The sequence below is a fragment of the Hypanus sabinus genome, unplaced genomic scaffold (genome assembly GCF_030144855.1).
Source record: "Hypanus sabinus isolate sHypSab1 unplaced genomic scaffold, sHypSab1.hap1 scaffold_385, whole genome shotgun sequence".
Lineage (NCBI taxonomy): Eukaryota > Metazoa > Chordata > Chondrichthyes > Myliobatiformes > Dasyatidae > Hypanus > Hypanus sabinus.
The window spans coordinates 269,242-292,316 of NW_026781275.1; the positions used below are offsets into that span (position 1 = coordinate 269,242).

Here is a 23,075-nt window from a genome sequence, read left to right on the forward strand (position 1 = left end):
GAATACTCCCACCCTCCAGCCCAGATTCCCCACCACCTCCAACTCCCTGTGATGTCTTCCCGATGTGAACCCCTTCGATCCCAGAACACAAATCAAGCCGATAAATGAATGTCTGCTGGTCTTAACCTGTCCCCGGTGTCAGGGAGACTCTTCTGGGTCCCGGTCCCTCTCACACCATTCAGATCCTCAGACCCTTTGAGGCACGTACTGGCCGATTCCACATCCAGGGTCTCGCAGACTGGAGGGAGAAGCAGAGAATTAGAGAGATCCTGAGGATTGGAGGGAGGTCGTGGGGAGGGGGAGGTCGGGTGTGGGGATGTGGACAGGGTTCTCCCAGGACACAGGGTGCAGGAAATCCTCGCCAGGTCAGACAACAACTGAGGAGGGAGAGTGTGACGGGGGTGGGGGAGAGGGAGAGGGAGAAGGCAAGGGGGGAGGAGAGGGAGGTTGAGGGGCAGAGAGGGAGAGGGCGAGGAGAGTGAGAGGGTGAGAAGAGGGAGAGGGAGAGGGCGAGTGCGAGGAGGGAGAGGGAGAGTGCGAGGAGAGGGAGAGGGAGAGGGTAAGTGCAAGGAGAGGGAGAGGGCGAGGAGAGGGAGAGTGCGAGGAGAGGGAGAGGGAGAGGGCGAGGAGAGGGAAAGGGTGAGGAGAGGGAGAGGGAGACGGAGAAGGCAAGGGGGGAGGAGAGGGAGGTTGAGGGGCGGAGAGGGAGAGGGAGAGGGTGAGTGCGAGGAGAGGGAGAGGGCGAGGAGAGGGAGTGCGAGGAGAGGCAGAGGAGAGGGAGAGGGAGAGTGCGAGGAGAGGGAGAGGGTGAGTGCAAGGAGGGAGAGGGCGAGGAGAGGGAGAGGGAGAGTGCGGGAGAGAGAGGGCGAGGAGAGGGAGAGGGAGAGTGCGGGAGAGAGAGGGCGAGGAGAGGGAGAGTGCGAGAGAGAGGGAGAGGGAGAGGGTGAGGAGAGGGAGAGGGAGAGTGCGGGAGAGGGAGAGGGTGAGGAGAGGGAGAGGGCGAGGAGAGGGAGAGGGAGAGTGCGAGGAGAGGCAGAGGAGAGGGAGAGGGAGAGTGCGAGAGGGAGAGGGTGAGGAGAGGGAGAGGGAGAGTGCGGGAGAGGGAGAGTGCAGGAGGGAGAGGGAGAGTGCGAGAGAGAGAGGGCGAGGAGAGGGAGAGGGAGAGGGCGAGGAGAGGGAGAGGGCGAGGAGAGGGAGAGGGCGAGGAGAGGGAGAGGGCGAGGAGAGGGAGAGTGCGGGAGAGGGAGAGGGCGAGGAGAGGGAGAGTGCGGGAGAGGGAGAGGGCGAGGAGAGGGAGAGGGAGAGGGCGAGGAGAGGGAGAGGGCGAGGAGAGGGAGAGGGCGAGGAGAGGGAGAGTGCGAGGAGAGGGAGAGGGCGAGGAGAGGGAGAGGGAGAGGGCGGGAGAGGGAGAGTGCGAGAGAGAGGGAGAGGAGAGGGAGAGGGCGAGGAGAGGGAGAGTGCGAGAGGGAGAGGGTGAGGAGAGGGAGAGTGCGGGAGAGGGAGAGGGCGAGGAGAGGGAGAGGGCGAGGAGAGGGAGAGGGAGAGGGAGAGGGCGGGAGAGGGCGAGGAGAGGGAGAGGGCGAGGAGAGGGAGAGTGCGAGGAGAGGGAGAGGGCGAGGAGAGGGAGAGGGAGAGGGCGGGAGAGGGAGAGTGCGAGAGAGAGGGAGGAGAGGGAGAGGGCGAGGAGAGGGAGAGTGCGAGAGGGAGAGGGTGAGGAGAGGGAGAGGGTAAAGGACACCTGGAGTTACATGCTGACCGGTTGTTCATGGAAATGGGACTCGCTCTCTGAGCCTCAGGACCAGCCACTTTTCGATAAGCTGAGGATGTGGCCTGGGAGACGAGCACGCCTTCTGGGTGCCGGATTTCCCTGGCCCTGGTTTCAGGGCTGCCGATGATCTCCACAGTCTGTTCTGGAGCAGACTGAACGGGGCCGGTGCTGCTGCCTCATGCATCATCAGAGACGGAAGGTCACACGCAGCCGGCTGAGTGTCCAGAGACCTGTGTTCTTTGGGCACAGAGCTCGGAAAAAGCGACGCATTATATTTCCAACCCCATGAACCAGCCAGTTGTTTTGTTATGCCTCCCCTCTCGCTGTGAAACAGGGACGCCTCATTTTCCCTCATTAGGGAGAGAGAGAGAGCCTGTGGCATGTTGAATACCGGGTGAAGGAGAATTCTTCCAGGTACCGAAAGTCTGCGACGTGATTGATGCTTTCCTGCATGCTCGGTGGGGGAGGGGTGCCAAAGCTTTTTTGCTGGTGGGGGGAGGGTGGTTCATTGTTTGGCTGCTGCTTATGTGTGGGGGGGGGGGTTCTAACATTTAACTACCATTCATATTTTGGGGCACTCCTCTGTTTTCGTGGATGTTTGCGAAGAAAAAGAATTTGAGGATGTATATTCTATACATTTCAATGATATTAAATGTACCTATTGAGAGGGGGAGAGTGAGGGGGGATAGGAGAGAGGGTGGAGGGGTGAAGTGGGGAGAGGGACACAGAGTTGTTGTTGCTTGTCTAAAATAAACGCAGGTTACTGGAATTCCTCATCAGCTCAGACAGTCTGAGTCTCACTCCAGTTGATCGTCATATGCACAAGTACCACTACCTACAGGATCCCTTTAACAACTAACACTTCAGTCCATGTAACTTCACTTTTATAACAAACCAGAACACAGGAATTGATGCAAACTCTACCTTGCTTCATGGCATCAAACATCCCTCTCAATATTGTGTCCCTGAATTCTCCGATGGTTACGGCACCTTCTGTTACAGACAATGTCGGAGCTTCCTCACTAACCCTGTAAAATCAAACAGTGGGTTATAAAGTCACCGGAACTATTACCTGAGATGTTTTTACCAAACGGTGCAGAGTTTCAGTAAAGGGTCTGTCCTACCTCCTGTCCTGACACAACTCCTCCTGTAATAAATAAAACACAGATCTGAATTGACTGGGACTGAACATCCACGTTCTCACTGCGAGGGACGGCGAATGGATTTTAACACGAGGTTCAGGGGAATATTACATTTAGGCTGCACAAAGAGATCAATAACTCAGCATGCAGGTTCCAGCAGCTCAATCCCGGGGAAGACCAGAGAGACTCTTGATCTATTAGTTTGGTGACAAGAGCAGGTCTGTTCCAGAACAGACTGTGGGCTTTCACTCAACAACAATCCCTCACCTTCAGAAACGTCCCACTGTCTTCCTCATTCATCCGTTCCTGTAACTTGGAGAGTTTCTCCTCTACAGAGGTTAAATTCTCTTCAATCTCCTGAAGATTTTTCTCCATGGTGTTCAGAATCTTCTCCTCCTCTGCCCTGAGATCACTCAGTAGGCGCTGCTCTCTCTCAGCCAGAACCTGGTGTATTTTAGCAAATTCAGATGTGACGTTGGCCTGCAGACTGTGTGACTGTTCCTGTCAAATGAAAGGTGGTGGTTGATGTTACCCTGCAATAAAGAAGACTATATAGATGGATAGATATTGATCCCAAAGGAAATTCCAGTGTCACCGGAGCAATACAAGAGCAAGATATACAAATATTAGAAGAGAAATAAAGAATAAAATAGGTTATCTCTAACAATCTAACAGGAGGGGGGTCATCACTCCCCTGACTCATTATAGAGCCTAATGGCTGGGGGTAGGAATGACCCCACACAGCACGGTTGTCTCAGTCTATTATCAAAAGCGTGCCTCTGCTCAGCCAGGGTGTCTTGCAGAGGGTGAGAAACATTGTCCAGAATTGCCGGGGTTTTCCGGGGGGGTCCTTCCATAGTACCATAGAACCATAAAATATTACAGCACAGAAGCAGGCCTTTCGGCCCTTCTTGGCTATGCTGAACCATTTCTCTGCCTAGTCCCACTGACCTGCACCCGGCCCTTATCCCTCCATACATCTCTCATCCATGTACCTGTCCAAGTTTTTCTTCAATGTCAAAAGTGAGCCCGCATTCACCACTTCATCTGGCAGCTCATTCCACACTCCCACCACTCTCTGTGTGAAGAAGCACTCCCCCAATGTTCCCTTTAAACTTTTCCCCCTTCCCCCTTAACCCATGACCTCTGGTATTTTTCTCTCCCCTGGCCTCAGTGGAAAAAGGCTGCTTGCATTCACTCTATCTATACCCATCATAATTTTATACACCTCTATTAAGTCTCCCCTCATTCTTCTACGCCCCAGGGAATAAAGTCCTAACCTATTCAACCTTTCTCTGTAACTCAGTTTCTCAAGTCCCGGCAACATCCTTGTAAACCTTCTCTGCACTCTTTCAACCTTATTAATACCCTTCCTGTGATTCGGTGACCACACAATACTCCAAATTTGGCCTCACCAATGCCTTATACAACCTCACCATAACATTCCAACTCTTATACTCAATACTTTGATTTATAAAGGCCAATGTACCAAAAGCTCTCTTTACTACCCTGTCTACCCGTGACACCACTTTTAGGGAATATTGTATCTGTATTCCTAGATCCCTCTGTTCTACTGCACTCCTCAGTGCCCTACCATTTACCTTTTTTTTTCATTAAAAAAAAATTTTTTATTACAAAATCCTTTATTACAAATTTCGGTGCTATACAATATATACAAAACAGTGGCAAACACAATTACTGCACTACAAATAGACAATAGACATTACACCAGAATGTTGCCATCCCTATCTACGATGGCATTTACACCCCGCGGAGCCCAATGGTCTCGAAACTCCTCCAAGGCCGTTGTGGACTGCGCGTGTTCCTTTTCAATAGTTACCCGGGCACGAACATACCCCCTAAACATTGCCAGGCAGTCTGCCCGGGGAGATCCTCCCACCACGTTTCCAAGACCCACGGATGGCGGATTTCGCCAGCCCCAGGAGCAAGTTGACTAGGACATCCTCATCCCTCCATGCCCCCTTCCTTACTGGATGACCATATATAAACAGGGTGGGACTAAAATGCAGCCAGAAGGCGAGAAGCAGCCCACGCAAATATGCAAAAAGAGGTTGCAGCCTCACACACTCCATGTACATGTGGTACACGGTCTCCTCCAGCCCGCAGAAGTGGCATGTGGGTGGGAAGTCCATGTACAAACTGAAAAACTTATTGCAGGGCACTGCCCTATGCAGTACCCTCCAGCCGAGATCCCCCAGGTGCATGGGAATGTTCTACCCTGGTTCTTCCTTCCAAAGTGCAATACCTCACACTTGTCTGTATTAAACTCCATCTGCCATTTTTCCAGCTGGTCCAGATCCCTCTGCAAGCTTTGAAAACCTTCCTCACTGTCCACTACACCTCCAATCTTTGTATCATTAGCAAATTTGCTGATCCAATTTATCACATTATCATCCAGATCATTGATATCGATAACAAATAACAATGGACCCAGCACTGATCCCTGTGGCACACCACGAGTCACAGGCCTCCACTCAGAGTAGCAATCCTCCACTACCACTCTGGCTTCTTCCTTTGAGCCAATGTCTAATCCAATTTACTACCTCTCCATGTATACCTAATGACTGAATCTTCCTAATTAACCTCCCATACGGGACCCTGTCAAAGGATTTACTGAAATCCATGTAGACAACATCCACTGCCTTCCCTTCATCCACTTTCCTTATAACCTCCTCGAAAAACTCTAATAGATTGGTTAAACATGACCTACCACGCACAAAGCCATGTTGACTCTCCCTAATAAGTCCCTGTCTATCTAAATACTTGTAGATCCTATCTCTTGGTATTCCTTCCAATAATTTACCTACTACCGACGTCAAATTTACCAGCCTATACATTCCCAGACTACTTTTAGAGCCTTTTTTAAACAATGAAACAACATGAGCAATCCTCCAATTCTCCCGTAGGAGGACAGTATCTCGTAGATACCGACATTTTAAACATATCGGCCAGGGCCCCTGCAATTTCATCACCAGTCTCCTTCAAGGTCCGAGGGAATACCCTGTCAGGTCCTGGGGATTTATCTACTCTGATTTGCCTCAAGATAGCAAGCACCTCCCCCTCTTCATTCTGCATAGGTTCCATCACCTCGCTACCTGTTTTCCTTATTTCCATTGACTCCATGCCAGTTTCCTTAGTAAATACAGATGCAAAAAAAACCATTTAAGATTTCCCACATTTCTTTTGGTTCCATACATAGGCGACCACTCGGATCTTCAAGAGGACCAATTTTATCCCTTACTATCCTTTTGCTCTTAACATACCTGTAGAAGCTCTTTGGATTATCCTTCACCCTGACTGCCAAGGCTACCTCATGTCTTCTTTTAGCCCTCCTGATTTCTTTCTTCAGTATTTTTTGCACTTTTTATATTCCTCAAGTACCTTATTTTCTCCCTGTTTCCTATACATGTCATTCATCTCTCTCTTCTTCTTTATCAGAGTTCTAATATCCCTAGAGAACCAAGGTTCCTTGTTCTTATTCATTTTGCCTTTAATCCTAACAAGAACATACAGACTCTGCACTCTCACAATTTCTCCTTTGAAGGCCTCCCACTTACCAACGACATCCTTGCCAGAGAACAACCTGTCCCAATCCACGCTTTTTAGATCCTTTCTCATTTCTTCAAAGTTGCCCCTTTTCCAGTTTAGAACTTTAACCCGAGGACCAGATCTACCTTTATCCATGATCGTTGAAACTAATGGTGTTATGATCACTGGAACCAAAGTGTTCCCCTACACACACTTCCGTCACCTGTCCTAACTCGTTTCCTAATAGGAGATCTAATATTCCAACCTCTCTAGTTGGTACCTCTATATAAATCTTTCCTGAACACATTTTACAAACTCTAACCCATCTAGACCTTTAACAGTATGGGAGTCCCAATCAATATGTGGAAAATTAAAATCCCCTACTGTCACAACTTTATGTTTCCTGCAGTTGTCTGCTAAGTCTCTGCAGATTTGCTCCTCCAATTCGCGCTGATATTGGGTGGTCTATAATACAACCCCATTAATGTGGTCATACCTTTCCTGTTTCTCAGCTCCACCCATATGGCGTCGGTAGACAAGCCCTCTCTAATCTGTCCTGCCTGAGCACTGCTCAGCACATCTTCCCTGACTAGCAAAGCCACCCTGCCCACCCCCGACCCTTCATCCCTCTGCCTCTATCACGTCTGAAACATCGGAACCCTGGAACAATGAGCTGCCAGTCCAGCCCCTCCTGTAGCCAAGTTTCACTAATAGCTACAATGTCATAATTCCACGTGTCAATCCACGCCCTCAGCTCTTCAGCCTTCCCCACAATACTCCTCACATTGAAACAGACACACCTCAGAAGATTATTACCACCACACACAACCCTTCTATTTGTGACTTTGCATGAACCTTTAACACCATTTATTTTCACCCCTGCCCCACTATCCACTCTGGCTCCCATCCCCCACTGACAAACCTCCCTGCGAGGATATTGGTCAGGGGTAACCCGTCTCTCTTGTACAGGTCCCACCTGCCCCAGAAGAGATGCCAATGACCCTGAAATCTGAAACCCTGCCCCCTACACCAGCTCCTCAGCCACGTGTTCATCTTCCAGAGCGTCCTGTTCTTCCCCTCACTGACACGTGGCCCAGCTAGCAAGCCTGAGATTACCACCCTCGAGGTCCTGCTTTTTAACTTCCTACCTCGCTCTCTATACTCACTCTTCAGGACCTCCTCACTCTTCCTTCCTACGTCACTGGTACCGATGTGTACCACGACATCTGGCTGATCACCCTCCCATTTCAGAGACATCCCTGACCCTGGCACCCGGGAGGCAACAAACCATCTGGGTGTCCCTATCACAACCACAGAACCTCCTACCTGTACCTCTAACTATCAAGTCCCCTATCACTACCGCTCTCTTCATCCCCCCTCCCTTCTGCACTGCAGAACCAGACTCAGTGCCAGAGATCCAGCTGACACAGCTTGTCCCAGGTAAGCCGTCCCCCCCAGCAGTATCCAAATCGGTATACGTTGTTGAGGGGAATGGCCACAGGGGAGCCCTGCTCTGCCTGCCCTTCCCCCTTCCCTCGCCTGATGGTAACCCAATTACCTGTGTGCTGCTCCTTTGACGTAACTGCCTCCCTGTAGCTACTATCTATAAACTCCTCATTCTCCCGAATGATCCGGCGGTCATCCAGCTCCTGCTCCAGTTCCCTAACGTGGTCTGTTAGGAGCTGCAGCTGGACGCACTTCTTGCAGGTGTAAAGGGGGTTTCTTCTTTTTTACTTTGTTACTGTTGGGAAAGGGCTTCTTTGTTTTGTTAAAAGTAGGAATGCTTCTTTGTTGTGAGAGAGTGCTGGAAGCTTGTTTGGGTTAAAATTTACTGATAACGAGAATTGTATTCCTTTGTAAACCAAATGGGGATTAATGTGCTTTCTTCTGAGTCTGTAAGCTTTTGTTGACGGGCTTTTGGGCAGATCGGCGCGAGGGGGTCGAGAGAGAGGACACAATGCTGTAAGCTGGGCAAGGAACGGACCCCAAGCGGGGGTCCGAGGCCCGGAGGTACTCCGAGGAGGGGGAATGAAGCTAGATGTGCTTGGTTGACCACTCGGAGGGTCCTGAGCTGCGAGTCGAGGAGTTCAGAGGGGATCGAATGGTGGCCAGAAGACTTCAGTAATTGAGCTCCAACGGTTGTGCACGAAGTGGTTTGGACTTTGATAAGTTTGGCGCCTTTTCTTTAATTTTCTCTTCATATATACTGTATCGTTATTAATCACTTAGTTATAGTAACCTTTATAAATTGTACTCATTTAATCGCATATGGTGTACTGTCTGTTTTTTGGCGAGGCGGGGACATCACACAGCATCCACACCAGCTGATTACCCAGTTTGGTGGGGCCGAAGGCTGCTCCCCCGAGACGAGAACGAGCTGAGCGAGCCTGAGGCGACCCATGGGGGTTACACAGATGTCGTTGTCAGGGACACCGGAGGTCTCCCTGACTTCCCACATCCTGCAAGAGGGGCATTCCAACATCCCGCCTGGCATTCTCTCTGCTCTCAACAAAACAAAAGCTTACCGGAACCTACTCTCGCCTCTGTTCACGCCGAACCCGTCTCACTCTGACTCAGTCCAGTCCAACGATGGCCTTCGTTCTTGCACAGCCTCCATTGTGTCCAGTTTGACTCCAATAACACAGCCAGACACTCTGATCAGTGTATTGAACCAGTTGGCATCACCCACGTTGACACCACTTCCGCAGAACAGCACCACAGAAAAGATTGTACTGCCGACAACAGACAGGTAGAACGTGTGAAGGAGAGGCCTGCACACTCCAGAGGATCCCAGTCTCCTCGGGAAGTAGAGGCGACTCCGGCCCTCCGTGTTGGAACTTCACCCGAGCCTGCCCTCCAGGTGAACCCCCGGGTCCTCGCCTCCTCGCCATCGATAGTAACGGGGAGCGGTGCAGAGTTGGGCTTCCTCAAGTCCGGCAGCATCTCCTTTGTCCCACTGATGCCCAGCGGCAGATGACTCAGCCTGCACCATTTGTCAAGTTTGTCAAGTGTTGTATCCACAGTCCAGGCTACACAGGGTAGACAGGAAGGGAGCCATGACGGTGCCCCATGGGGCCCCCGTGTTGCTTTTGGCCGTGTCTGACACGCAGCTGTGAAGCCGAACAGACTGGGACCTTCCAGTCAGGTCGCCCATTATCCTGGAGACAATGGAAGTGCCAGCCTGCATTGAATGGAGTCCGTCCCCCCAGCAACGAGGGCTGTACGGTATTAAAGGCACTTGAGAAATCAAAAAGCATGATCCTTACAGTGCTGCCCTGCATATCCAAACGGGAGTAGGCTCCATTCAGCATGGTTGACTCCAATGTGCTCCCGGTAGGCAAACTGCAGAGGGTCGAGATCTGAACCGATCAGGGGTCGGAGGTGAGCGAGGACCAGCCTCTCCAGAGTCTTCATCAAGTGTGAGGTCACGGCCACTGGACGGTGGTCATTCAAGACTTTTGTTTGGCCACACAAAAGGTTGAACAAGTTAGGTCTCTATTCATTGGAGCGTAGAAGGTTGAGGGGGGATTTGATCGAGGTATTTAAAATTTTGAGAGGGATAGATAGAGTTGACGTGAACAGGCTGTTTCCATTGAGAGTAGGGGAGATTCAAACGGGAGGACATGATTTGAGAGTTAGGGGGCAGAAGTTTAAGGGAAACACGAGGGGGTATTTCTTTACTCAGAGAGTGGTAGCTGTGTGGAATGAGCTTCCTGTAGAAGTAGTAGAGGCCAGTTCAGTTGTGCCATTTAAGGTAAAATTGGATAGGTATATGGACAGGAAAGGAGTGGAGGGTTATGGGCTGAGTGCGGGTAGGTGGGACTAGGGGAGATTAAGGGTTCGGCATGGACTAGGAGGGCCAAGATGGCCTGTTTCCGTGCTGTGATTGTTATGTGGTTATACACGTGACTCTTCCCAGGCCGGGACTCAGATTGAAAATACGCTGGAGAACTCCACACAGCTGCTCAGCACACTCCTTCAGGACCTTGGGACTCACACCACCCGGTCCGACCGCCTGACCGTGTCTGAGTTTCCCCAGAGCCCTTCTCAGTACCGAAGGAGAGTCCATGATGACTGGGGAGTTGGTGGAAGGTGGGGGGTGAAGATTGGTGCGGATGGTAGGTGCAGGGCAAGGAGTGGAAGTACACAGTGATAGCCTGTGTTCTTCATCTACGTGTTGCACTGGGGGTGGGGGGAGGAGTTGATGCTGAGAGTGAATTGGGTGCCTCAATAAACCACACAGACCCATTAAACTAGAAACAGATCTCACCCTCACTCCAGAAATCTGCTGTTTCTGTCGCCGTTCCAACTCCTGGATGGCAGATTTCTTCTCTGTCAGAGATTCGAACGATGATTTAACTTGACACTGGGATTGGGTTCAAGAACAAAACGTCGGTAAAATAAGAATACCATAAATATTCAGGTGATAAAATCTGTTCGTATTTACCTTGTAAATCTCCGCAGCTTCTTCAATCGGCATGAAGCTGTGAGACCTGTGTTCCCTCGCGTCTCTACAAATCACACAGACCAGTTGCTTGTCCGTGTCACAAAACAGCTTCAGTTCCTCCCGATGTTTCTCACACTGAGATCTCATCTCCGTCTCTTTCCAATTCAGGTTTAATTTTTGAACTTTTTCAGCCAGACTTGCCAGGGCCCGATTTACCCTGAGGGATCTGTCTGCAAACTCCTGTCTACATTCCGGACAGCAGTTTCTCCCCTCCTTTTCCCAACACTGTGTGATACAGGAGAGGCAGAAGTTGTGTCCACAGCCCAGGGTAACTGGATTGGTGAAGAAAACAAGGCAGAAGGGACAAAGTACCTCCTCCGTTAAACTCTCTACCTGCTGTCCGAAAGCCATTTTACACAAACAACACTTCCTGGTTCAAATTACTTTCACTTTCGATGACCTGCTGAACTCCTGCAGTACAGAGTTTGCCCACTGAACACACAGCAACTCCACTGAGGAAGGGATATTAATCACAGCAGCTGTACTGCAAGGGGGAAGGGTCCCCAGCTTCCAATTTCCCCAAGAGCAGGGATTAAATAAATCTGAATGAACCAAGAATGCAGAGCCTGAGACAGTCTGATACTGGGAAATGAAACGTGTTTCAGAACAGCTGTGGGAACGGTGGTTGAATATTTATTGAGGATGAGTGCTTTTCAAAAAAACGCTGCAATGTAACAGGAGATGTGGGGATGACAAAGTGCGAGGTACAGGAGGGATTGCTGAGATCCGGCCGTGCTGAAACCAGGACTGGGTGTGACAGGATGGGCTTTTCCGTGAAAGCAACCCTGATCTCCAGTGCTCAGTTTCCTGTCTTAACCCCTGTACAGCCCGTCTCCAATAGAAGGTCTCGCTCTCCCTTCTTCTGGTCTGGGCCACAGGAGGAAATGGTTCCCTTCTGTCTGTCCCCGTGACCTTCACCCATCCCAGACAGCAGACACACTGGGTCAGATTCCCAACACCACCCAGACAGACCCATCATCAGTCGGTTCCACCACACTGGGCCGAGCACCAGGCCGGTTTATCTGGCTGACAGGGAAGCTGGTGAACGACTGTCCGGGACGGTGGATGGTGCAGCGGCTGAACTAACTCTGATTTACTGAGGGGTCACCTGAAGCCCAGTGAACATCTCCAGGGGTTATTGGAATTGACTGAGGACCACGTGGTCCTTCATACCATCCCGAGAAACACCAACTCCTCTGATAAAAACACCTCCAGTCATGCCGCACACTCTGGGGAAGTGGGTTCCATCCTGATATCAGGTGCTATCTGTGTGGAGTCTCCACGTTCTGCCCATGACTGTATAAGGTCTGAAATAACAACACTGGGTGCTGGAAACTCTCAGACTGGATAGTGTCTGTGAACAGAGACAGAGAGAACGATTCAGGTCTGAAATAACGACATCGGGTGCTGGAAACTCTCAGACTGGACAGTCTCTGTGAACAGAGACACAGAGAGAACGATTCAGGTCTGAAATAACGACACCGGGTGCTGGAAACTCTCAGACTGGACAGTCTCTGTGAACAGAGACACAGAGAGAACGATTCAGGTCTGAAATAACGACATCGGGTGCCGGAAACTCTCAGACTGGACAGTGTCTGAGGGGAGAGGAACCAGGCACAAGATTTAGGTTTAATTCAAAAGGAGGGCTGCTGGAAATCTTCAGCATCCACAGGGAAACAGAGTGAATGACCGGGATCTCCAGCACCGATCCCTCAGTACCCCAACAGTCACAGCTACCCAAGCCTCACAGTGAACATCGAATGGTGCAGGCCATTCGGCCCACAATGTGGTGCTAACCTGTATGAACCTTCCCTCCTACACAGCCCATAACTCTCCATTTCTCTTCCACCCATGTGTCGATCTGAGAGTCCCTTAAATGCCCCAATTGTATCGTCCTCTCCCACCACCCGGCAGTGCAGTCCCAGCACGGAACGGTCTCTCTGTAAAATAACCAGACTGAAATCTCCCTGAAACTCTCCTCCACTCACACTGAGATGGTAACGATGTCCACCATCGCTCACTGAACACTCCAGTATCTCCCAGTTCACTCCCCGAACATCAGTCAGGATCCTCACTGAGGAACTGTCCGGTTTTACACCACAGCTCACACTGAGATGGTAACGATGTCCACCATCGTTCACTGAACACTCCAGTATCTCCCAGTTCACTCCCCGAACATCAGTCAGGATCCTCACTGAGGAACTGTCCGGTTTTACACCTCAGCTCCCACTGAGATGGTAACGATGTCCACCATCGCTCACTGAACACTCCAGTATCTCCCAGTTCACTATCCGAACATCAGTCAGGATCCTCACTGAGGAACTGTCCGGTTTTACACCACAGCTCACACTGAGATGGTAACGATGTCCACCATCGCTCACTGAACACTCCAGTATCTCCCAGTTCACTCCCCGAACATCAGTCAGGATCCTCACTGAGGAACTGTCCGGTTTTACACCTCAGCTCACACTGAGATGGTAACGATGTCCACCATCGCTCACTGAACACTCCCGTATCTCCCAGTTCACTATCCGAACATCAGTCAGGATCCTCACTGAGGAACTGTCCGGCTTTACACCTCAGCTCACACTGAGATGGTAACGATGTCCACCATCGCTCACTGAACACTCCAGTATCTCCCAGTTCACTCCCCGAACATCAGTCAGGATCCTCACTGAGGAACTGTCCGGTTTTACACCTCAGCTCCCACTGAGATGGTAACGATGTCCACCATCGCTCACTGAACACTCCAGTATCTCCCAGTTCACTCCCAGAACATCAGTCAGGATCCTCACTGATGAACTGTCTGGTTTTACACCACAGCTCACACTGAGATGGTAACGATGTCCACCATCTCTCACTGAACACTCCAGTATCTCCCAGTTCACTCCCCGAACATCAGTCAGGATCCTCACTGAGGAACTGTCCGGTTTGACACCTCAGCTCACACTGAGATGGTAACGATGTCCACCATCGCTCACTGAACACTCCAGTATCTCCCAGTTCACTCCCCGAACATCAGTCAGGATCCTCACTGAGGAACTGTCCGGTTTTACACCTAACCCACACTGAGATGGTAACGATGTCCACCATCGCTCACTGAACACTCCAGTATCTCCCAGTTCACTCCCCGAACATCAGTCAGGATCCTCACTGAGGAACTGTCCGGTTTTACACCTCAGCTCACACTGAGATGGTAACGATGTCCACCATCGCTCACTGAACACTCCAGTATCTCCCAGTTCACTCCCCGAACATCAGTCAGGATCCTCACTGAGGAACTGTCCGGTTTTACACCTCAGCTGACACTGAGATGGTAACGATGTCCACCATCGCTCACTGAACACTCCAGTATCTCCCAGTTCACTCCCCGAACATCAGTCAGGATCCTCACTGAGGAACTGTCCGGTTTTACACCTCAGCTCACACTGAGATGGTAACGATGTCCACCATCGCTCACTGAACACTCCAGTATCTCCCAGTTCACTCCCCGAACATCAGTCAGGATCCTCACTGAGGAACTGTCCGGTTTTACACCTCAGCTCACACTGAGATGGTAACGATGTCCACCATCGCTCACTGAACACTCCAGTATCTCCCAGTTCACTCCCCGAACATCAGTCAGGATCCTCACTGAGGAACTGTCCGGTTTTACACCTCAGCTCACACTGAGATGGTAACGATGTCCACCATCGCTCACTGAACACTCCAGTATCTCCCAGTTCACTCCCCGAACATCAGTCAGGACCCTCACTGAGGAACTGTCCGGTTTGACACCTCAGCTCACAGTGAGATGGTAACGATGTCCACCATCGCTCACTGAACACTCCAGTGTCTCCCAGTTCACTCCCCGAACATCAGTCAGGATCCTCACTGAGGAACTGTCCGGTTTGACACCTCAGCTCACACTGAGATGGTAACGATGTCCACCATCGCTCACTGAACACTCCAGTATCTCCCAGTTCACTCCCCGAACATCAGTCAGGACCCTCACTGAGGAACTGTCCGGTTTTACACCTCAGCTCACACTGAGATGGTAACGATGTCCACCATCGCTCACTGAACACTCCAGTGTCTCCCAGTTCACTCCCCGAACATCAGTCAGGATCCTCACTGAGGAACTGTCCGGTTTTACTCCTCAGCTCACACTGAGATGGTAACGATGTCCACCATCTCTCACTGACCACTCCAGTATCTCCCAGTTCACTCCCCGAACATCAGTCAGGATCCTCACTGAGGAACTGTCCGGTTTTACACCTCAGCTCACACTGAGATGGTAACGATGTCCACCATCGCTCACTGAACACTCCAGTATCTCCCAGTTCACTCCCCGAACATCAGTCAAGTGAGCTAAGTGATTAATCGAGTATTTTCTTCCCAAGCCATGAAGTCTCAGGCACACATTCAAAAATAACAACTATTTATTGAGTTCAGTAACATCACACGATAGTCTCTGCATATTAAACTGTAAAATAAAAGCCTGGTCTAATTGTGTTTTGGGAGGGGGTTGGAGATTCATCTCTACCAAAGGAGGTGTAAGGTACTCCCTCCCTCTGCTCGCCTGCTGGTCACCCTTGGGTAAGGTGTAGCACCTGCTCAGCCCCCGATCAGGGTCACGTGAAGCCGTATGAGCAGCCAGAACATCTCACAAGTCCTGATTATGCAACCACTGACCCCAGGCAGACAATCTCTGAAGAGTATCGATAACGCCTGGGGTCACCCATCTTGTAAAGACACTGCCCCGAAGGAGGGCAAACCACCCCTGAAGAAAAATCTTGCCAAGAAGATTCAGGGTCAGAGATGGGGAGAAGAATAAGAACAAGAGATTAAAGACAGATGAAAGACCACGATCGCCCACATCATACGACACATCATGATGATGAATAGTGTATGGGACAGAATTCCTGCAGAACGTTCAGTAACACATTAATCCTGCTGATCCCCTGTGTAACCAGCCCTGTGGATCGCTGTCATTCATCATTTGGGACATTGCTACTTATCAAACTATAACACACGACAGAGATTGCTGATCATTTATTGGCCCAGTCGACTCACTCCTTCCATCGCCAGCTACCGAACAGGGTGCAGTGACGGTTCCAGTCCCAGTTCACTCTGCTGCTTCACCCCCAGAGATTCCCTCCCGAGATCAGCCCAGTCCGAGGGACACTGAGTGAGACTGTCCCGCCCGCGCACCGGGCAACATCCAGTCATGGACATCCAATGGAAGCACCACGCTGGGACCGAGCGGCCGATTCACAGGTCCCAGGGCAGGGCCTCCAACGTCATCACAAGAGACTTGCTCAGTTCCAGCTGGGATGTTCGGGTTGAAAGGGGAGGGTGGGAAATGGGAGGGAAATGTTCCGACCCCAGGGGGTGGTGATGTACACACAGTGGGATGTTCAGAAGATCACTCTCAGTCCGGGTCTGGTTCCCTCCAGCGATTTCAGCCGTTTCTCTCCATCTGAACTGAACTGATTCCCCCTCAGTCTGAAACAGATGAATGAATAAAGAGAAAACACACAGATTAGACAACAGTGTCAGTAACAGGGACTGACGTTAACGTTTCAACAACACTCACGGACAAATATTACCCAGGGTTTTCACCGATATTTAATCACACCAGATCTGATCGAGGCACAACTGCGCAAGCGCATGGACGTCAGCAAGTTAGACCAGCGGGAAGGATTTAAAAGGAAGACAACTTTATAGAGCGGGCGACAGAGTAGAGGGAGTCAGAGTTGGAGGGCTTTGGCTCATCGAGGCTTAGGCGGTAACAGGTTGAGGCGAGGCAGTTACTTGAGAAGATTAGAAACAGGAAGTATGTCTGTGAGGCCGGTGTTCTGTTCTGGATATGAGATGAGTGAAATCCCGGACGGCCACACCTGCGCCAGGCACGTCGAGCTGCGGCTCCTTAGGGTCCGGGTTAGGGAACTGGAGATGAGGCTCGATGACCTTTGCCTGGTCAGGGAGAGTGAGGAGGTGACAGAGAGGAGCTATTGGCAAGGGGTCACACCAGGGTCTCCGGACACAGACAAGTGGGTAACAGTCAGGAGAGGGAAGGGCAAGAGTCAGATACTAGAGGCACCTCTAGTGTCTGTTCCTCCTCAACAATAAGTACTCCTGTTTGAGTACTGTTGGAGGGACGGCCTACCCTGGGGAAGCAACAGTGGCCGTGCCTCTGGCACAGAGTCCGACCCTGTGGCTCAGAAGGGGAGGGAACTGAAGAGGACGGCAGCGGTGATAGGGGACTCTCTAGTCAGGCGATTCTGTGGACGCAGGAAAGAAACACGGATGGGAGTTTGCCTCCCAGGTGCCAGGGTCCAGGATGTTTCTGATCACGTTCACGATATTCTGAAGTGGGAGGGAGATAATAGAGAATAGGTGCAGCAGTAGGCCATTCGGCCCTTCGAGCCAGCACCGCCATTCACTGTGATCATGGCTGATCATCCACAGTCAGTACCCCGTTCCTGCCCTCTCCCCATATCCCTTGACTCCACTATCTTTAAGAGCTCTATCTAACTCGTTCTTGAAAGCATCCAGAGAATTGGCCTCCACTGCCTTCTGAGGCAGAGCATTCCACAGATCCACCACTCTCTGGGTCAAAAAGGTTTTCCTCAACTCCGTTCTGAATGGCCTACCCCTTATTCTTAAACTGTGGCCTCTTGTTCTGAACTCCCACAACATTGGGAACATGTTTCCTACCTCTAGCGTGATCAGCCATAGGTCGTAGTACACAAGGGTAACAATGACAATGGTAGGAAAAGGGAGGAGGTTCTGAAAACTACAGGGAGGTTGGAAGGAAGTTGAGAAGCAGGACCTCAAAGATAGTCATCTCGGGATTACTGCCTGTGCAGGAATAGAGTGAGGTGGAGGATAAATGCATGGCTGAGGAATTGGAGCGGGGGAGGGGGGGCAGGGATTCAGATTTCTGGATCATTTGGACCTCTTTTGGGACACAAGTGACCTGTACAAAAAGGACAGGTTGCACTTGAATCTAAGGGGGATCAATATCCTGGCAGGGAGGTTTGCTGAGGCTAGTCTCAACTAGAATCGTTGGGGGATTGGGACCAAACTGAAGAGACGGAGTAAGGGGCAGTTAGCTCACAAATAGAGAAAGCCTGTAGACAGTGTGAGAGGGAGGATAGGCAGGTGATAGAGAAGGGATGTACTCAGAGCCAGGGTTTCAGATGTGTCTATTTTAATTCAAGGAGTATTATGAACAAAGTGATGAGCTCAGAGCCTGGATCAGCACTTGCAGCTATGATGTTGTGGCCATTACAGAGACTTGGATGGCTCAGGGACAGGAATGGTTACTTCGAGTGCCAGGCTTTAGATGTTTCAGAAAAGACAGGGAGGGAGGCAAAAGAGGTGGGGACATGGTACTGCTGATCAGAGATGGTCACAGCTGCAGAAAAGGAGGACGTCATGGAGGGATTGTCTACGGCGTCTCTGTGGGTGTAAATTAGAAACAGGAAGGGGTCAGAAACTCTACTGGGTGTTTTTTTTAATAGACCACCCAACAGTAACAGAGACAGATTCTGGAAAGGTGTAATAATAACAGGGTTGTCCTGGTGAAAGATTTTAATTTTGCAGATATCATTTGGCGTCTCCCTACAGCTTGGGGTTTAGATGGGGTGGAGTTTGTTAGGTGGGTTCAGGAAGGTTTTTTGACACATATGTAGATAAGCCTACAAGAGGAGTGGTTGTATTTGATCTGGTATTGGGAAATGAATCTGGTCAGGAGTCAGATCTCTCATTGAGAGACCATTTTGGAGATAGTGATCACAATTCTATCTCCTTTGCCATAGCATTGGAGAGGGATAGGAACAGACAAGTTAGGAAAGCGTTTAATTGGAGTAAAGGGAACTATGAGGATATCAGGCAGGAAATTGGAAGCATAAATTGGGAACAGATGTTCTAAGGGAAATGAACAGAAGAAATATGGAGAATGTTGATGTGATATTTTTGTGGCGTTCTGCATAGGTATGTTCCAGCGAGACAGGCAAAGGATGGTAGGGTACAGGAACCGTGATGTACAAAGACTGTTGTAATTCTAGACAAAAAGGAAAGAAAAGCTTATGGAAGGTTCAAAAACTAGGTAATGACATGAATCTGGAAGATTATAAGGCTATCAGGAAGGAGCTTAAGAGTGAAATTAGGAGAGCCAGAAGGGGCCGTGAGAAGGCCTTGGCGGACAGGATTAAGGAAAACCCCAAAGCATTCTACACGTGTGTGAAGAGCAAAAGGATAAGGTGTGAGAGAATAGGACCTATCAAGTGACAGTGGGAAAGTGTGTATGGAACCGGAGGAGACAGCAGAGGTACTTAATGAATACTTTGCTTCAGTACTCACTACGTAAATGGATCTTGGCAATTGTAGGAATGGCATACTGTGGACTGAAAAGCTTGAGCATATAGTTATTAAGAAAGAGGATGTGCTGGAGCTTTTCGAAAGTATCAAGTTGGATAACTCACCGGGACCAGGCCGGATGTACCCTGGGCTACTGTGGGAGATGAGGGAGGAGATTGCTGAGACTCTGGCGATGATCTTTCCATCATCAATGGGGACGGGAGAGGTTCCGGAGGATTGGAGGGTTGCGGATGTTGTTCCTTTATTCAAGAAAGGGAGTAGAGATAGCCCAGGAAATTATAGACCAGTGAGTCTTACTTCACTGGTTGGTAAGTTGATGGAGAAGATCCTGAGGGGTAGGATTTATGAACATCTGGAGAGGTGAAATATGATTAGAAATGGTCAGCATGGCTTTGTCAAAGGCATGTTGTACCTCATGAGCCTGATTGAATTTTTTGAGGTTGTGACTAAACACGTTGATGAAGGTAGAGCCATAGATGTAGTGTATATGGATTTCAGCAAGGCATTTGATTAGGTACCCCATGAAAGGTTTATTGAGAAAGTAAGGAGGCATGGGATCTAAGGGGACATTGCTTTGTGGATCCAGAACTGGCTTGCCCACAGAAGGCAAAGAGTGGCTGTAGACGGGTCATATTCTGCATGGAGGCCGGTGACCATCTTTGTGATTTTTATAAATGACCTGGATGAAGAAGTGGAGGGATGGGTTAGTAAGTTTGCTGATGACACTAAGGTTGGAGGTGTTGTGGATAGCCTGGAGGGTTGTCAGAGGTTACAGCAGGACATTGATAAAATGCAGAACTGGGCTGAGAAGTGGCAGATGGAGTTCAACCAAGAGAAGTGTGAGGTGGTTCATTTTGGTAGGTCAAATATGATGGCAGACTATAGTATTAATGGCCAGACTCTTGGCAGTGTGGAAGATCAGAGGGATCTTGGGGTCCGAGTCCATAGGACACTCCAAGCTGCACAGGTTGACTCTGTGGTTAAGGAGACATATGGTGCATTAGCTTTCGACAATCGTGGGAATGAGGTTAGGAGCTGAGAGGTAATGTTGCAGCTCTATAGGACCCTGGTCAGACCCACTTGGAGTACTGTGCTCAGTTCTGGTCGCCTCACTACGGGAAGGATGTGGAATCTATAGAAAGGGTGCAGAGGAGATTTACAAGGATGTTGCCTGGATTGGGGAGCATGCCTTATGAGAATAAGTTGAGGGAACTCGGCCTTTTCTCGTTGTAGTGACGGAGGATGAGAGGAGTCTTGATAGAGGTGTATAAGATGATGAGAGGCATTGATCGTGTGGGTAGTCAGAGGCTTTTTCCCCAGGGCTGAAATGGCTAGCACGAGAGGACACAGGTTTATGGTGCTTGGAAGTAGGTACAGAGGAGATGTCAGGGGTAAGTTTTCCACACAGAGAGTTATGAGTGTGTGGAATGGGCTGCCGGCAAAGCTGGTGGAGGCGGATACAATAGGGACTTTTAAGAGACTCCTGGATAGTACATGGGGCTTCGAAAAATAGAGGGCTATGGGTAGCCCTAGGTAATTTCTAAAGCAGGCACATGTTTGGCACAGCATTGTGGGCTGAAGGGCCTGTATCGTGTTGCAGGTTTTCTACGTTTCCATGTTTCCAGTCGTTACCACAAATACTCACTCAATCCACTCCAGACTCGGGTGGGTCAGTATGAGGTGGCGAAGAGCGGAGACAGATCGGTCTGTGAGTGTGTTCCAATGCAGTTCCAATTCCCTCACTGAGTGTTTTGTAACAAGAGCTGAGACGAGATCCTCGATGCCAGAATCTGAGAGTCTGGTCCACCAGAGTCTGCAAATGAGAGAAATGAGGAATCAGGAGATTCCCAGAGTTTGTTCATCACACTGACAGATCTCCTGCTGACCACAAACTCCCCATCATCTGCTGTGGGTTCACACTGTTCCTTCCACACCTTTCCACCAGGACACTCCTGGATGTTCAGCAGTGCTATCAGTCTGAACCTCTGTGTCTGGCTGAACTGACAGAAGGGTTCCCTCAACAGCTGAGACCGTATTATCAGGGAAATTAAATTGTTATGGACGTCAGTCTCTCAAACACTCAGTAAAACTTGGCAATGACAAGATCTGGGAGCAATAAAACACATTCCCACCCTCACAGCTGAAAACAGTGAGACCCACAGGGTTGCATAAACTCCAGTGAAAAGAGACACTGGCTGTTCCCCCAGTCACTGTCCCTGCCCACAGATCCCACAGGAATCACCAGACTTGTGCCAGCTTTTCCCTGCCACAGATTTCCAGCCTGTGAACTGGGGGGGCCTCAGGAAGTGCCCACTGCCCTTTTGGATACCCATGTTCACCTCCCCGTGGTGTTACAGGGGGCAACTGGGATCACAGTCTGCAGAGCAGATGAAGGTATGGTCAGTGTGAGCTGTGGGGTGTGTGTGAAAGATCACGAGTCGGAGAGACGGAAGTGCTTGTGTCCAGTGCTCAGTGTCTGTCACCAGAAACACCATCTCACAGTCTGGTACTTACCCCAGTGTCTGTATTTTACACTCCGGGTTCCTCAGAGCCTCAGACACCAGTTTCACTCCCCAATCTCCCAGTTCATTGTTGCCCAGCTCAAGGTCCATCAGTGAGTGGTTGGCAGTCAGAACGGAGGCGAGATCCACAACACCAGCAGCTGTGAGGCCAACAGACTCCAAACTGTGGATCAGAGAGAGATGAGACGATGAATCCCACCATTTATTTATCCCACTTTCAGAATCAGAATCAGGTCTATTATCACTAGCAAGTGTCGTGAAATTTGTCAACCTAGCAGCAGCAGTTCAATGCAATACACATTAATATAGGAAGGAAAACTAAACTCATAAATAAATCAATTAAACTATATTGATGTATATTGAATACATTAAACTATGCAGAAACAGAAAAAGGGAATTTGTATTTACCCCAGTTGTTTACGATATATATTAATGATTTAGACGAGGGAATTAAATGCAGCATCTCCAAGTTTGTGGATGACACGAAGCTGGGCAGCGGTGTCATTATTATCTGAACGGTGGCCGATTAGGAAAAGTGGAGATGCAACGAGACCTGGGTGTCATTGTACACCAGTCATTGAAGGTGGGCATGCAGGTACAGCAGGCGGTGAAAAAGGCAAATGGTATGTTGGCATTCATAGCAAAAGGATTTGAGTACAGGAGCAGGGAGGTTCTACTGCAGTTGTACAAGGCCTTGGTGAGACTGCACCTAGAACATTGTGCTCAGTTTTGGTCCCCTAATCTGAGGAAAGACATTCTTGCCATAGAGGGAGTACAGAGAAGTTTCACCTGATTGATTCCTGGGATGACAGGACTTTCATATGAAGAAAGACTGGATCGACTAGGCTTATACTCCCTGGAATTGAGAAGATTGAGGGGGGATCTTACTGAAACGTATAAAATTCTAAAGGGATTGGACAGGCCAGATGCAGGAAGATTGTTTCCGATGTTGGGGAAGTCCAGAACGAGGGGTCACAGTTTAAGGATAAAGGAGAAGCCTTTTAGGACCAAGATGAGGAAAAACTTGGTTTGATTTTCTTTATTGTGTGATTTATGTATAATTAATGTTAATTTAATTTGTGTAATAAAGTCTGACTTTTTTTTAAACGTTCTGAACTGTTGTCGCAGAAAGCTGATTTTCATAACATTTAAACCCTGGTTATATTTGCCTAGGACAGGGGTTGGCAACCCGCGGCTCCGGAGCCACATGTGGCTCT

The 23,075-nt window shown here is 49.7% G+C and overlaps 1 protein-coding gene across 5 annotated transcripts in view; it reads right to left on the minus strand.

Moving 5' to 3' along the window:
• Positions 1–23,075, minus strand: part of LOC132388710 (ribonuclease inhibitor-like) — a 104,959-nt gene that overhangs the window by 23,608 nt on the left and 58,276 nt on the right. Inside the window, exons 1-6 of one of the 5 annotated variants that reach the window (XM_059961091.1) lie at positions 10,907–11,492; positions 10,730–10,825; positions 3,178–3,411; positions 2,893–2,915; positions 2,693–2,796; positions 127–238 (exon numbers count right to left, since the gene is read on the minus strand). The exons of the other annotated variants lie outside the window; for them this stretch is intronic. Of the exons in view, the coding sequence (XP_059817074.1) occupies positions 127–238; positions 2,693–2,796; positions 2,893–2,915; positions 3,178–3,411; positions 10,730–10,825; positions 10,907–11,317 (980 nt within the window). The 5' untranslated portion in view covers positions 11,318–11,492. Of the gene's footprint in view, positions 1–126; positions 239–2,692; positions 2,797–2,892; positions 2,916–3,177; positions 3,412–10,729; positions 10,826–10,906; positions 11,493–23,075 lie in introns of those variants that run through there. 5 annotated transcript variants of the gene reach the window in all.